The sequence below is a fragment of the Pangasianodon hypophthalmus genome, chromosome 23 (assembly GCF_027358585.1).
Source record: "Pangasianodon hypophthalmus isolate fPanHyp1 chromosome 23, fPanHyp1.pri, whole genome shotgun sequence".
Taxonomy (NCBI): domain Eukaryota; kingdom Metazoa; phylum Chordata; class Actinopteri; order Siluriformes; family Pangasiidae; genus Pangasianodon; species Pangasianodon hypophthalmus.
This window is the reverse complement of record NC_069732.1, coordinates 19,791,076-19,807,583: the sequence shown is the minus strand read 5'-3', so window position 1 is coordinate 19,807,583 and position 16,508 is coordinate 19,791,076. Positions and strand designations below refer to the sequence as shown.

At 39.8% G+C, this 16,508-nt stretch overlaps 1 protein-coding gene across 1 annotated transcript in view; it reads left to right on the top strand.

Annotated features, from left to right (window-relative positions):
- cpne4b (copine IVb) overlaps positions 1 to 16,017 on the top strand; it is a 46,341-nt gene extending 30,324 nt beyond the window's left edge. Inside the window, exons 12-16 of the mRNA XM_034298359.2 lie at positions 646 to 700; positions 2,462 to 2,513; positions 7,605 to 7,738; positions 8,347 to 8,583; positions 14,827 to 16,017. Of these exons, the coding sequence (XP_034154250.2) occupies positions 646 to 700; positions 2,462 to 2,513; positions 7,605 to 7,738; positions 8,347 to 8,583; positions 14,827 to 14,958 (610 nt within the window). The 3' untranslated portion in view covers positions 14,959 to 16,017. The remainder of the gene's footprint in view (positions 1 to 645; positions 701 to 2,461; positions 2,514 to 7,604; positions 7,739 to 8,346; positions 8,584 to 14,826) is intronic.
- The last annotated feature ends 491 nt before the right edge of the window (positions 16,018 to 16,508 follow it).

Genomic DNA, 16,508 nt, shown 5'->3' with positions numbered 1-16,508 from the left:
GAGACACGAACCCTTCTCATTATAACCCTAATAGTGGAACTGTGAGCAATCTTGAGCATTACATTAGGACTTATGTTCTACGTTTAAGGAACAGGGCAGTTTAAGTTTGTTCTAAGTTTAAGGGCAGGAACGCCCGTTATTTTTTACTCAAAGGCAAGATATTATATATTATTTGCTTTAATGCAGGTTAATTTTGGATTACTGCAAAGGATACTCTCTGCTAATAAATAATGCAAAACAAGAAAATTCAGAGGTATTTTTCCAAAAGCACTGTAGATCATTTTATTTCTTACATTGCAAGCAATGAAAAAAAAATTCAGTCTATAGATTTGTGATTATAATTGATTTACTTCCATTAATTTATTCTCTATTCATTTTTTTATTGCTGAAAACCACTGACCCAACCAAAGTCATTGCTGATAAGTTCAGGAAAAGCTTAGTGCTTACATCAGTAATAAAGTACACGTGTACCTCGGCCTCTCCACCACATCATCACATCACTCCTCACTGAGTGTATCATTCACGCACTGAGCCAATTATATCTGACCCTTACCAATGTCAAACATCGACATCTGCACATTTCTCCGACTGTATCTTATTAATCTCGCTATCTTTAATCTTTAATCATACCTCTTCTGATTTCAGTGATAAAATGTTTCCCGCGTTTGGCTTTGGAGCACAGATCCCACCTGACTTCAAAGTAAGTCGGCCTTTCACAGTTCTCACTGCAGCTCTTCCTGCACCATCATCCACACCAAAATCAGTGACATTTCACTGACCACTGCCTCAGAAAGCTGGGAAATCTGTGCAGGACAATACTGTGATACTAATAAAAAAGTTGTTTATTATGCATTGGAGGATTTTTCTCTCTTTCCTCTTATCTTTTTTGTCTGTTTTTTGTTTAATGTAAAATTATTTGTGGAAATGTGTAATTTCTTGCCACATGTAAGCCATAATAATGCTTAATAATCCATGGTAGTTGCTTAATATCTTTTAATGTGATTATAATATCCTGTCCCACATAAAGGAGAAGGATTCTTCTAACTTAGTTGGTGGTTAATATCATGAACTGCAAATATGGGTCAGATGTTATGCTTCTGAGGAAAATCAAATGAGAAAATGCTGAAAAATGAAAGAGGATGATGACAATACCTATCAAGCTAATCATACTTTTGTGATAATGGCGTATATTGATATACTGTAAATAAGAGTAGTGTATATTTTTACAATATTTTATACTGGTAGATTAAGTTGAACTAATTTATTGTATAAACAAATGAGTTTGTTTTTGTCATCAGTCATTACACCATCATTGCTATGAATGTGTTGCAGTATTGATACCAATCTGTACAGCTCACAGGATCCCAGTTAGGGCATGTTTAAGATATGATCTTATAGATAAGTACCAAATAATGTTCTGGTTCCAAACACATTTCTCGGGCAGAAAGTACAGCGTCAAATCCAAAAGCAGAATACATGTACAGAGTACAAAGTCATACGACAAGACAGAGTAGATAAGACCTGGCTTAGACTCACTGGGTACCTCTCAAATCTGGGTGAATGACTTCATGATGACCAGTGCGTAAATGATACGTAACCATGACAACGAGTTAGTAACTCCGGTGGACGTGGGAGATAGCAGTGCATCAGCTGGACATGTAGAGGATCATTTTTTAGACTATCCAGTGGGTCCACTGCAGCACATATTAATCTCTGTAAGAGTATAAACACTTTTCTGCTTATGTGATGGTTATAGTGTGTGTTTAAGAGACAGGAAATCTCATATTCTATCAGTCCATGTACTGTCTATTATGCTTTTGAATACTGAATAAGCAATAGTTTTTGATTGGTGAAAACTATCCATCTGTTCAGCCCATACGTCAGTTTAATGCTCTCAAAGCGTTGAGTATATGTGTAGTATGCATACATGTGCTCTTATTCCTGTCCTGATCAACACAGAGTGCACAGAGCCCTGATTTCAGAATTATTCATGAGCGTCCATGGCCATTACTTTCTCATTTCACTCATCTATCTCCTGCCAGGTCAGATCATCTGATTGGTTGAAATGCACAAATCAGTGGCCATATATTAACATACCTTAATTTGATTGGATGCGACTGTATCTGCATCTGTATTTGAAATGAGGATATTTTGGTGCAGGGGGTTGTGATGTTTTATGCATGGAGGAATGGGATTCATAGCATTTGCCCTGAATTTGAGTAAACCTTAAAAGTCCAGTATGTTTGTGCAGAAAGGGCTCATTAATCGCATGCCAGTGAGGAATACAGTGATTTTGTACAAGTCCAATGATTGTGTATGTAAAGTATCTGCAGAGTTTTTTTTTTTACTTATATTTGTTCTTAATTGTTCAAGAACAATTGCTAGTTGATACCATAAAAAATCTAGTCATTATCTAGTAATTTCATGAAGTAGTAATTTAAGTAAGTTTTCTTCTTTTCAGGTCTCCCATGATTTTGCTGTAAACTTTGATGAGGACAACCCAGAGTGTGCTGGTAAGAGTGTGTGTGTGTGTGTGTGTGTGTGTGTGTATGTCTTCCAGAGTTTATGTAGTATATTATTAGCCTCTGTCTACTAGCATGTACACCTAAGACGATGTAAGACGTTAGAATTCCACACTAATCTCTATGTGTGAAGTGAACAGATCACACACTTACAGAGCTGTTCCATGTTGCACACCAACTGGTATAGATTTGATGTTTCCTGTGGTTATACCCTGAGATTGTGTCTCTTTACAGAATAAATGTTTCCCACTGATTATTATTACAGAAAGTCTTATTAGAACCCTTCATGACATGCTCTGTGTAACGTTTGTCAGAAGTCAATAGCTCACTTTAACTGAGCTTAGAGACATGAACCCAAACATCTTGTTTGTACTGTTTTCCTGCTCCTAACTTCCAGGAGTGATTTTCAATAAGTAGTGCTGTCATACAAGCTCCTTTCTCTTTTTTCTTCTCAACTCATACTCATGTCAGACCCCATGTAGACCATACAGAGCGTACAGCTTAATAGCTTGTGACTACAGTCGGAGCTACAGGTAACCTGTCTTCCAAAGCTGGCGATGGACTCCTCTCATATCCTGTCTTCTCTTCTCTTTTCATGCATATGTATGCTTTTCTTACATTCAAGTGCCTTTTCTGCAGAACACTGTGGATCCCTGTGGCACCCGCTGGCACCCATTAGCTGGTTAGCTCTACTACTGCTCTGTCTTATTGCTCAGTAACTGCACTGTTATTGCTGAGTAACTCACCTACAGTGCCTTGAAAAATATGGCATATGGAAAAGTAATTGCCCCTTAAACTTAATAATGGGTTTTGCCACCTTTAGCAGCAACAACTGCAAGCAAATGCTTCTGATAACTGGAGATCTTTCACAACACTGTGGAGGAATTTTGGCCCAGAATTGCTTTAATTCAGCCACACTGAAGTGCTTTTGAGTGTGAACTGTCTGTTTAAGATCCTGCCACAGCACCTCAATGGGATTTAACTCAGGACTCTGACTAGGCCACTCAAAAACCTTCATTTTGTTTCTTTTGAGCCATTCAGAGGTGGACTTGCTCTTGTGCTTCAGATCGTTGTCTTGCTGCGTAACCAAACTGCACTTGAGCTTCAGATCACAGACTGATGACTGAACATTCTCCTTCAGGATTTTCTTGTAAACAGCAGAATTCATGGTTCTGTCAATTATGGCAAGTCTCCCAGGCCCTGAAGCAGCAAAGCATCCCCACACCATCACACTACCACCACCATGTTTCACTGTTAGTATGATGTTCTTATTGTGGAATGTCCACAGAACATTATCCCAGGCTTGGGGGTGTTTTTTTTTGGCAAATGTGTTGCGTCTTTATGTTTTTCTTGGTTAGTGGTGGTTTTCACCTTTCGACTCTCACATTGATACCACTTTTGCTGAGTTTCTTTCTAATGGTGGAATCATGAACACTGACATTATGTGAGCTGAGCGAGGCCTGCAGTTACGTATATGTTTGTCTGGGTTCCTTTGTGACTTCCTGGGTGAGTTGATTAGCCTTTATACTCCACCACAATGGATTTGAAATAAAACAATCAAGATGTGATCGAAGTGTAGACTTTCAGCTTTATTTTAAAAGGTTCCACAAAAATATGGCATTTACCATTTAGGAATTACAGCCATTTTCAACAAAGTACCTCCATTTTCAGGGGATCAAAGCTATTTGGACAAAGCGACATAATTGTAAATATAACCATAATTTTAATACTTGGATGAAAATCCTTTGCAGTCAGTGACTGCCTGAAGTCTGGAGCCCATGTTCTCAAAACTCAGATTCTGAGTTTCCTCCCTGGAGATGCTTTGCCAGGCCTTCACTGCAGCCACCTTCAGTTGCTGCTTGTTTGTGGGTCTTTCTGCCTTCAGTCTTGTCTTCAGTAAGTGAAAAGCAGCTCTATTGGGTTGAGATCAGGCGACTGACTTGGCCATTGAAGAATATTCCATTTCTTTGCCTTCAAAAAGTCTTGAGTTGCTTTCGCAGTATGTTTAGGGTCATTATCCACCTGCACTGTGAAGCAGCGTCCTATCAGTTTTGTAGCATTTGGCTGAATGTGAGCAGAGAGTATAGCCCTGTACACCTCAGAATTCATCTCGCTACATCTGTCAGCAGACACATCATCAATAAACACCAGCGAGCCCGTTCCATTGGCAGCCATACATGCCCATGCCATAACACTGCCTCCACCATGTTTGACACATGATGTGGTATACTTTGGCTCATGAGGTGTTCCTTTCTTTCACCATACTTTTCTCTTCCCATCATTCTGGTACAAGTTAATCTTGGTTTCATCAGTCCAAAGAATCTTATTCCAGAACATGGGAGGCTTTTTTAGATGTTTTCTGGCAAAGTCTAATCTGGCTTTCCTGTTCTTGAATGTTACCAGTGGTTTGCACCTTGTTGTAAACCCTCTGTATTTACATTCATGAATGTAGATTTTACTCTTGATTGTAGATTTTGACAATGATACGCCTACCTTCTCCAGAGTGTTCTTGACTTCTGGTGATGTTGTGAAGGGGTTTTTCTTCACCAAGGAAAGGATTCTGCGATCATCCACTTTAGTTGTCTTCCATGGTCTTCCAGGCCTTTCGATGTTGTTGAGCTCACCAGTGCTTTCTTTCTTTTTAAGAATGTACCCAACTGTTGATTTGGCCACACCTAAGGTTTTTGCTCTCTCTCTTATAGATTTATGTTGTTTTTTCAGCCTAATGATGGCCTCCTTCACTTGCATTGAGATCTCCTTGGACTTCATATTGGTAGCTCCAGTCGAACAGCTGCCAAATGCCAACTCAATACCTGATATCAACTCCAGACCTTTTATCTGCTTCATTTATCTTGAAGTAACGAGGGAATGGACCGCACCTGGTCAATTAACTTCTTGTCAGTCAATTGTCCAAATACCTTTGAGCCCCTGAAAATGGAAGTACTTTGCTTAAAATGGCTGTAATTCCTAAATGGTAAATGCCATATTTTTGTGGAACTTCTTAAAATAACACTGAAAGTCTACACTTCGGTCACATCTTGATTGTTTTATTTCAAATCGCAAAATCACAAAAACTCTGTCATTGTCCAAATACTTATGTGACAAATTTGCAAAATAGAAGAAATCAGAAAGGAGGCAAATATTTCGGTTGGTGTTCAATCACCCCTCTTTCTTTCTTGGCATTTTGACCACTCAGTGTTTCCCACATCCCTTGCCCTACTACCGACTAGTGGGCCTGAGCAGTATCTAGAAGCCATGACACAAACCAGGATTGTGGCTTAAGACTCAAATCTGACTCATAGCCTAAACAACTTGTCATCCACATCCAGCCATGACAGATAATCATAGTAAGAAGCTAAGGAAGCAGTCCAAGATCACTAAGCATATGGATGACCTGGGGTATACAGGCTCAGCTGAAATCAACCATTCTGGAACTGAGACCATACACTGAGTAGTGCAAGGATGCTATGTGTACAACTACATCTCAGAGGTTTTTCCAAACTGATAATGAACCAGAAGTAGCACGCTGCCCAACTCCAGCCTCAGTAGCATCTGCGAACAAGTCTGGATACCCAAGCAATGATTGCAGATGCACTTGACGTTCCAGTTGAGAATTTACTGGCAATACATTAGCTGTTAACATTGAAACAAGCATATCATTGTGCAGATGTTCATCCCTCTGCATGTGAGTTGATTGAAATTCTTGCTCCTGGCAGTGAGACATTTTAGTAAGGACATTGGGTGGTTCACCACCAACCTAATTTATGCACCCTATGCCCGGGTTCAGAATCTCAACACCAGCATGGCCAAATGGACCAGCCACATGGCACCCAGGTCACCAAAACCTCGCTCCTCATTCCATCTCAGGGAGTTTTTCCTTGCTCATTAGGGAAAAATTTATAAATTTAAAATTTATATCCTGAATTTATATATTTCTGTAAAGCTGCTTTGTGACACTTGACAGTTGAATTGAATTATTAGTCACATCTAAGTTAATAAAAAATATATCATTTAGCAGCATGACAGCACCCAAAAGGCCAAAATCTGGAGCCAACTTACAGAAAAGGTGAATTAGGTGTGAATTATTTAAGGTGAAAATAAAATGGTTTGACACGAAAATGGGGAAAAAATTATATCTATCTATCAGGTGATCATGGACACCAAGCACATCCTGCAGGACACTATGGGGTTTTTTAATTCAAAACAAAGTCTCTGCGAAGTCTCTCACACACACCAATGCGTCCTCCCCCATGGGCAAGTGTCATAACTAAGCTGTTGGAACGCAGCACACTGGAGGTATACACACATTGCAGCTTGAAATATACCAGACCGATCACTTATCGATCACTTAGTGCTGGCTCTAATAAAGAAGATGCCATGGCATTCCCTTTAGGTGTGGCACAGGACCATGGATGGCATCTTTCTTGGTGCTCATAAACTTATTACAACCTTTCTGAAAGAGCTGAGGCACCTTCATCCACCAGGATTCCTCAAGATTACTTTTTTGGATTTCTTTAAGGCCCCTCCTTACAAGCATATGCAAGATGCCAAACTGAAATGGGTGTCTCTAAAAACCGCCTTTTTGCTAGCGATTACTTGAGCAAAAAAATGTCTGCGTCATTACCATGGCCTGTAGGCAGTCAGGATGCCCAGTTCCTACCATGACATGCCACTTTACAAGGAGTATCTGCTCTTTATGGGTATTCCATAGAGCCATGCTGCTCCATGAAGTCTGCAGTGCCACTACCTGGTGTAACTGTGCACCTTATCCATATCCGACAAGGTTAATGTCACCCTAGTTAAGATACCCTAGTTACATATGTAACTGTGGTCCTATAATCCCCATATAACTGCCAGGGATCTTGGCATTCAGGACCAGTACCAACTGGTGAGAGCTCGAGGAAAGAAAATTCTAGGGAAAGATGGTTGTATGAATTGCAATGAATCACTGCAAACACTACATAATACATCTTCTCATTTATTGAAGGTCTCAGAAAGGTATCCAGGTGATTCACTCCTGGAGGTTATCTGGGCTTCCTAGAACCACAGCTACATATGTAATTGGCATTTTGTTTTTCATAGGTATTCAAGGTGTTGTAGAAGCTTATCAGAACTGTCTGCCTAAGATCCAGCTCTATGGTCCTACAAACATCGCACCAATCATCCAGAAAGTAGCCAACTCTGCTTCTGAGGAGATGCACACCAAGGAGGCCATGGTGTGTAGTTGTCTATTATCTTATCTTATCTTATCTTATCTATAGAGCATTGGAGTTGAAATGAAATAATAACCATGAGGAAGTCAGCCTTAATACAAGATTATTGTATGTACTTTAAATCATATAAGAATCTTTTTACAGACTCCTACCTTTAGAGGATTTAATTATACAAACTAATCTAATCACAATGAAAACATTACCCTGATTAGTATTATGGTTAGTTCTATGCTTTCTAATTAGTGATTATTAGTGAATTAGTGATAGATATCACTAGACATTGTAATGTATCTACATTGGTGTTGCTCTGTCTGAAATGTATTTGAGGAATTTCCGGTTCTTGCTTGTCTGAGGGAATTTTGTTTCGGTACTTGTACTTGAATTCATTCTCCTGCACCCATCAGTGCTTACTTCATCAATTTGAGAGTCTTCCTGGCCCTCCACTGTCTGCTGAATTGTTATTCCAGTGCATTTCTGCTTATTAACATTGTACCCAGAGTAAACCGACTGGATGAAAGCAAGTTGGGAATAGATGGAGAGCATAAAAGTGACTGTGTTGTTAGTGTTACTTTACTTGTGTATTGAACCACTCCCTCTTTCTCTCTCACTAGGAGTATTTCATTCTGCTGATCCTGACAGATGGTGTTATAACAGACATGGCAGACACACGGGAGGCCATTGTACATGCCTCCCACCTCCCCATGTCCGTTATCATCGTGGGAATAGGCAATGCTGACTTCAGTGACATGCAAATGCTGGATGGCGATGATGGCATTCTGCGCTCGCCCAAAGGAGAACCTGTCCTCCGAGACATTGTCCAGTTTGTGCCCTTCCGTAACTTCAAACATGTGAGTGGAGGCAAACCAAATTACTTTCTGTGGCCCAGTGAAAAAGGTTAGAGCATGTTTATTGAATAACCATATTTGAAGGAATTTTGCTAGTGGTGCACACATCAAGAAAGAAAAACTAAAGACAGGGCAGGACAGTCTTAAAGGTGCAGTAGTCATTTACAAATAACCTGGAAAATATGTATAACGTGAAAAAAAAATTTGTTTAAGCCATGACCTCAGCACAAGCGTATTATATGGCTGCACAGCTAACAATGTTAACAAGCTAACATTGGTAGTGACTGTCAGCTGAAAAAATCATTACAAAGAATAAACAGGACAGCAAAGGCTCTCTTGATCATTCTTGCAGCAGCCAAGCAGTATGAGCCAAATCTCATGTGTTTATAGTGTTTTAACTTGGCTTTCAAGCAGTTGAAAGGCCGTGTGGGCAAAATCACAGGTCGGGCAAAAACCACCATCAGCCAGCCCACACATGGAGACATGGGACTTTGATGCCTGCTCTGGTATAAAGCTGCTGAACCACATGTACGATCAGTCACTCAGTAAAATGTAATGCTCATAAATCACCAAGTAGGATAAATCAACGGGTCCCCAGGGTAGAGCGGTACTGTAACGACCTTCACATAACGATGATATTTCTCTAGCTAGGTTTCTGAAAGCAAGCATAGCCACCCTGATATAAACTAGCCTACAGCCGTGCTATTGTTAACAACTTGTGAAATTGTTGTTTTATCTATAACTTTGCCAAAAAAAAAATCTACTACCACATGCTCAGGCATTGTCCAGCATTGAGGCATTGAGTGGAACAGAACAGGTGAATCACACAGATCAGGTGAATCACACAGATCAGGTGAATCACACAGATCAGGTGAATCACACAGATCAGGCAAATCAAACAGAACAGGTGAATCACACAGATCAGGTGAATCAAACAGAACAGGTGAATCAAACAGATCAGGTGAATCAAACAGATCAGGTGAATCACACAGATCAGGTGAATCACACAGAACAGGTGAATCACACAGATCAGGCAAATCAAACAGAACAGGTGAATCACACAGATCAGGTGAATCAAACAGAACAGGTGAATCAAACAGATCAGGTGAATCAAACAGATCAGGTGAATCAAACAGATCAGGTGAATCACACAGAACAGGTGAATCAAACAGAACAGGTGAATCACAGAGAACAGGTGAATCACACAAATCAGGCGAATCAAACAGAACAGGTGAATCACACAGATCAGGTGAATCAAACAGAACAGGTGAATCACACAGAACAGGTGAATCAAACAGAACAGGTGAATCACACAGATCAGGTGAATCAAACAGAACAGGTGAATCAAACAGAACAGGTGAATCAAACAGATCAGGTGAATCAAACAGAACAGGTGAATCACAGAGAACAGGTGAATCACACAGAACAAAATCAAACAGAACAGGTGAATCACACAGAACAGGTGAATCAAACAGATCAGGTGAATCAAACAGATCAGGTGAATCACACAGAACAGGTGAATCACACAGATCAGGTGAATCAAACAGAACAGGTGAATCACACAGATCAGGTGAATCAAACAGAACAGGTGAATCACAGAGAACAGGTGAATCACACAAATCAGGCGAATCAAACAGAACAGGTGAATCACACAGATCAGGTGAATCAAACAGAACAGGTGAATCACACAGATCAGGTGAATCAAACAGAACAGGTGAATCACACAGAACAGGTGAATCACACAGAACAGGTGAATCACACAGAACAAAATCAAACAGAACAGGTGAATCAAACAGAACAGGTGAATCACACAGATCAGGTGAATCAAACAGAACAGGTGAATCACACAGATCAGGTAAATCACACAGATCAGGTGAATCAAACAGAACAGGTGAATCACACAGATCAGGTGAATCAAACAGAACAGGTGAATCACACAGATCAGGTGAATCAAACAGAACAGGTGAATCACACAGATCAGGTGAATCAAACAGAACAGGTGAATCACAGAGAACAGGTGAATCACACAAATCAGGCGAATCAAACAGAACAGGTGAATCACACAGATCAGGTAAATCACACAGATCAGGTGAATCAAACAGAACAGGTGAATCACACAGATCAGGTGAATCAAACAGAACAGGTGAATCACACAGATCAGGTGAATCAAACAGAACTGGTGAATCAAACAGAACAGGTGAATCACACAGATCAGGTGAATCAAACAGAACAGGTAAATCACACAGATCAGGTGAATCAAACAGATCAGGTGAATCACACAGAACAGGTGAATCACAGAGAACAGGTGAATCACACAGAACAAAATCAAACAGAACAGGTGAATCACACAGATCAGGTGAATCAAACAGAACAGGTAAATCACACAGAACAGGTGAATCACACAGAACAAAATCAAACAGATCAGGTGAATCACACAGAACAAAATCAAACAGAACAGGTGAATCACACAGATCAGGTGAATCACACAGAACAGGTGAATCAAACAGAACAGGTGAATCAAACAGAACAGGTGAATCACACAGATCAGGTGAATCAAACAGAACAGGTAAATCACACAGAACAGGTGAATCAAACAGAACAGGTAAATCACACAGAACAGGTGAATCACACAGAACAAAATCAAACAGAACAGGTGAATCACACAGATCAGGTGAATCACACAGAACAAAATCAAACAGAACAGGTAAATCACACAGATCAGGTGAATCACACAGAACAGGTGAATCAAACAGAACAGGTGAATCAAACAGAACAGGTGAATCAAACAGAACAGGTGAATCACACAGATCAGGTGAATCAAACAGAACAGGTGAATCACACAGAACAGGTGAATCACACAGAACAGGTGAATCACACAGAACAGGTGAATCAAACAGAACAGGTGAATCAAAAATAAGTTAGTTAGGGGAGGCTTTTGGCTTTAGCAACACTTCTGTGCTATATGTGAAATGTGCAGCATAATTAAATGAGTTGTTATTGTATTTTGTTGTATAGATAGAGATCTCTATATATCTGTTCCTTACAGTTCTCCTGTTCCTTGTTGTTCTTAAATAAACAACCTCATATACAGGCTGTACATGGGCCAAGCAAGTACCTCTCATTGCAGAGCCAAAGGTCCAGGTGGTGGAGACAACTCAATGTGTTTCAATCAATGACTGTATATATGAGTGGACGTTGTAACTGGGTTGAAAAGTGTCTCTGAGGCTCTCTAGCAGGTGGCAGTACAGCTTTAACTCCGCCCATTCCCATGTCAGTCAATGGAAAACAAGCCAAACTTACATTTTATTTTATATCTCCACAAATTAGTTTCCGGAACAGTGTTCTGGCGTTGTTCAGGTTTACTGACCTTAATATCTGCCCTAGTCTTTTCCTTTTGATAAATGCATTTTTAGGAGTTATATGATGATTAAAAGGGCTTGATGGATGATTGACAGTTTGGGGTGGGCTGATGAACAGCTAGAAAAAGTCTAGTGCCATGAATGTGCACAATTTCCAACACACACCTGAAGCTGGTACTGAGACTATAGCCCCGCAAACTGCATTTATCTTTCAAATTTCATACCAGAGATGTAGCAAAGCCATGTCCTGTTCTGCTGTAAACTGCTCTAACAGAACCTCAGTGGAAAGTTCAGCTGTCATTGGTTTCAACCTGGATAAGTGCCGGATAAAGCAGCAACATGTTTAACAAGTAGATCATTGTGCCATTGGTGTGGACAGGGACGCTTCCACCACGTCTCTTCTCATCCACCAACAAATCTAGTCTTTTTGTTACTAATCTGTATGCCTGAGATAAACCCTTAAATTATACACTCACCATCCACTTTATTAGGAACACCTGTACACCCTGCTCTTTCATGCAGTTATCTAATCAGCCAATCATGTGAGAGTGGCAACGCATAAAATCACACAGATGCAGGTCAAGAGCTTCAGTTAATGTTCACATCAAACATCAAAATGAAGAAGACTTGTGATCTCTGTGACTTTAACCGTGGCATGGTTGTTGGTGACAGATGGGCTGGTTTGAGTTTTTCAGAAACTGCTGATCTCCTGCAAGGATTTCCACACACAACAGTCTCTAGAGTTTACACAGAATGGTGCAAAAAACAAAAAACATCCAGTGTGCAGAGGGTCTGCAGGCTGAAACGCCATGTTGATGAGAGAGATCAGAGGAGAATCACCAGACTGTGAGCAGGAAGTCTATAGTAACTCAAATAATCACTCTTTACAGACATGGTGAGCAGAAAAGCATCTCAGAACACACAACCCATCAAACCTTGAGGTGGATGTGCTTTTCTGCTCACCACGCTGGTAAAGAGTGATTATATGAGTTACTGTATCCTTCCTGGCAGCTCGAACCAATCTGGTCATTTTCTTCTGACCCTCTCTCATCAACAAGCCGTTTCCACCCACACAACTGTTTTGTTTTTTTTCCACACCATTCTGTGTAAACTCTAGAGACTGTTGTGTGTAAAAATCCCAGGAGATCAGCAGTTTCTGAAAAACTCAGACCAGGCTATCTGGCACAAACAACCATGCCACGGTTAAAGTCACAGAGATCACACTTTTTTCTTCATTCTGATGTTTGATGTGAACATTAACTGAAGCTCTTGACCTGCATCTGTGTGATTTTATGCTTTATGCTGCTGCCACATGATTGGCTGATTAGATAACTGCATAAATGAGCAGGTGTACAGGTGTTCCTAATAATAGGATGGTGACTATACATTTTAAGGATTTATAAGAAAAACTATTTCAGACATTTGACCTTGCTGTGACCTTGTCCTTCTTTGGATCAGTTTCAAAATCTAATCAGTTCATTTACAGTTGGCTGGTTACAATTTCAATTCCATATAAATCCTACAAACATTCAGCCACTCATTCCTGAGATACTGCACTAATGAGAATCTCGGACGAACAAACAACATGAACACCTAATGCCTAGTGTTGGAGCCAAAAAAATATCTAGTAGGGAAAGCAGGGCCGTCCCTTATATTTCCTTATTGAAGGTGGCGACCCTAAGCTTCACACTCTTGACTTTGGATCTGCAGTGAGGATTATCTGACGTGGACGAGAATGGAGGCTGGCTCAAGGTGTAAAACTATCAGAGACCTGATCTTGAATACTGCACCTTTAAAAGCCAAACTGATTTGAAATGATCCTTCTAGAAAGTATAGCCACAAGAAACTAGGAACAGACTGATATTTTTTGTGGGAGAATTTCTGTGTTGATGAAAAGAATTAATAGTTTATTAAACCAGGTAAACCACAGGTTCGTTTCGTCCCAGAATTTAACCTGATTTTTAATTTGATGTTAGTTTTATGAGAAGCACAGAATTTTCCAGACGTCATCATGTCTAGACCTTCACATTACTTATCCTAATCCAGTTGTAGTGAACTGTAATAAAATTAGTCACTTTTATTGTTGTTAATTTTGTACATGGTTGTCTAAAGTGATTCTCATGCATGCATTCCCCTTACTGTAGTAATTATACTATTATAATTATACTATCCACATACAATCAGAAGCTGAAAGTGTCCTCTTTCTCTCATTGACAGAGCTGCTTTATATCAGAGGATGTTGTGGTGTGTTTAATTGAATGTGGCATGTCATTAAAAGCAGAACAACCACACCATGGCACTTTCTGAACACAAACGTGCTTAGACAGGCAATCTGCGGCCGCGGCTTGTCCAAACCCATTTGTCACCAGCTACAGTGTACTAAATAAACCACATACTCACAGGTCTTCCAGTTGTTTATGTGTTTCTGGTTTTATGCCTTTTTGGTGTGGTTTCTTCTCTGTGTGACTTTTTTCTGACTTTGAAGGATGCCTTACGGTTCAGGAGCGCTAAAGTGCCAAACCAGCAGGATTCTGACGTTCTATTAATGGAATGGTGTACAGGCACAATATGAGCCTGGTGGATTCAGGTCAACTTGTGCAGTATCACACACTTTATAAATACCACAGAGCTCCTGAGTTCTGAAGCTCAGTGTTGAGCTGAGTTGCATGTTGATGCAAGAGACTCTGGGTGTGTATATGTGTGTGTCCATGCACATGCTTCCCAGTGCACACGTTTATTTTTAGCATTGCCACGCTGTGTATCCTGTCTCATTCTACCTGTTCTGCAGACAGAGTGAAATGAGAGTGACACCTACCCTGTTTCACCTCCCTCAGAACAATGTGGAGTGTGATATTTCAGTTCTTCATTCTTCTCATCACTTTCACAGGCTTCTCCTGCAGCGCTGGCGAAAAGTGTGCTGGCTGAGGTGCCTAACCAGGTAGTGGATTACTACAACAGCAAAGGCATCAAGCCCAAATGTCTGTCAGACTTCGAGTCTTCCAGACCCTTCAGTCCCTAAGCGACACAAACTAACCCGGAGACAAGTAACACACCCTGCTTATTATTATTAGTATTATTAATATTAGTATTATTATTAGTATGATCAGTAACATCAAAATATAGTAAAAAAAAAGTGTAATAACTGTTATAATTGTTGTGTCTCTATTTTTCACAGTTTTGGATAATTTATTTATTTTATAAATTTATATCTAAATTGAGCCAAAAGCACCCTCAGCTAGATGAAATATAATTAATATGTGCTCATGATTTCCAGTTGTACAGAATGTGTATTTTAGCTTTGGACAGTTTGCATTATTATTATTAGTATTAGTATTATTATTATTATTATTATTATTATTATTATTACTGTTGTTATTTATTCATGTGTTTGTTTATTTGTTCATTTACTTATTTACTTGTTCATTTATTTTCTTGATTATTTATAATATGTTATCTATATATGTTACTGAACCTAAAACAGCATAGACTTTGGTTGCTATACAGAGCACAGAGCGAGTCTCGGGCGGGATTCACCATGTTCCTTTACATCATGGGGAACTGAATACAGTCCAAGGGAACATGATAGTCCACTGTTCGATGGTAGCCTTTGCTTACACTTGAGCAGGAAGTCCACACCACTGTCATTTCCTGTTATAAAGTGGCACCATTTGATTATGACTTCAGTCATTTTATCAGTTAAAATGTTTTATTGCATGTGTTTCCTAAAGACATTAAATAAAATCCGTGTACAGTATGTAGAGATTAATACAAGCTATCCAATTAATATTTACATAAAGCTCTGAAGACAGATGTTCTAGACATGTTCTGTTCTTTTCTACAGGATTGTTGACATTTTTTTGCTAAATTTCTTAACAATTTTTAATCTGAATGTTCCTTCAGACATTTAGAGTGAGTAGCTGATAATGCAATAGATTACTTCTTCTATCTTAATTGTTTTGTATGCATACATGTATTAATGGTGTGTGTGTGTGTGTGTGTGTGTGTGTGTGTGTGTGTGTACAGGTGGGTGTGTGTGTGTGTGTGTGTACTTACTACAGATACTGCATTGTATATTGCATGTTGACAATAAAAGAATTGAGAAGAAATAACAGAAGCAACAGTTTTTTTTCCATTGAATGAAAGAGATGTTGCATAATTACATATACAGTGCTGAACACCCTCACTGAGATTTACTTACTATCACACACACACACGCGCGCGCGCGCTCACACACACACTCACTCACACGCACGCTCACATTCACACACACACTCACACACACACACATTCACGCACACACACTCCACTCAAACACACATTCATACAATCATACAGCTTTTCAATTTCCTCCACATTCATGTATAAGTAATCACTCAGATCATAAAGCCAATGCAAATGGAATCGGAGAAGAGAGAGAGAGAGAGAGAGAGAGAGAGGGAGACAGAGGGAGAGAGAGAGAGAGAGAGAGGGAGAGAGAGAGAGAGAGAGAGAGAATAGAGGGAGACAGAGGGAGAGAGAGAGAGAGGGAGAGAGAGAGAATAGAGGGAGACAGAGGGAATAGAGGGAGAC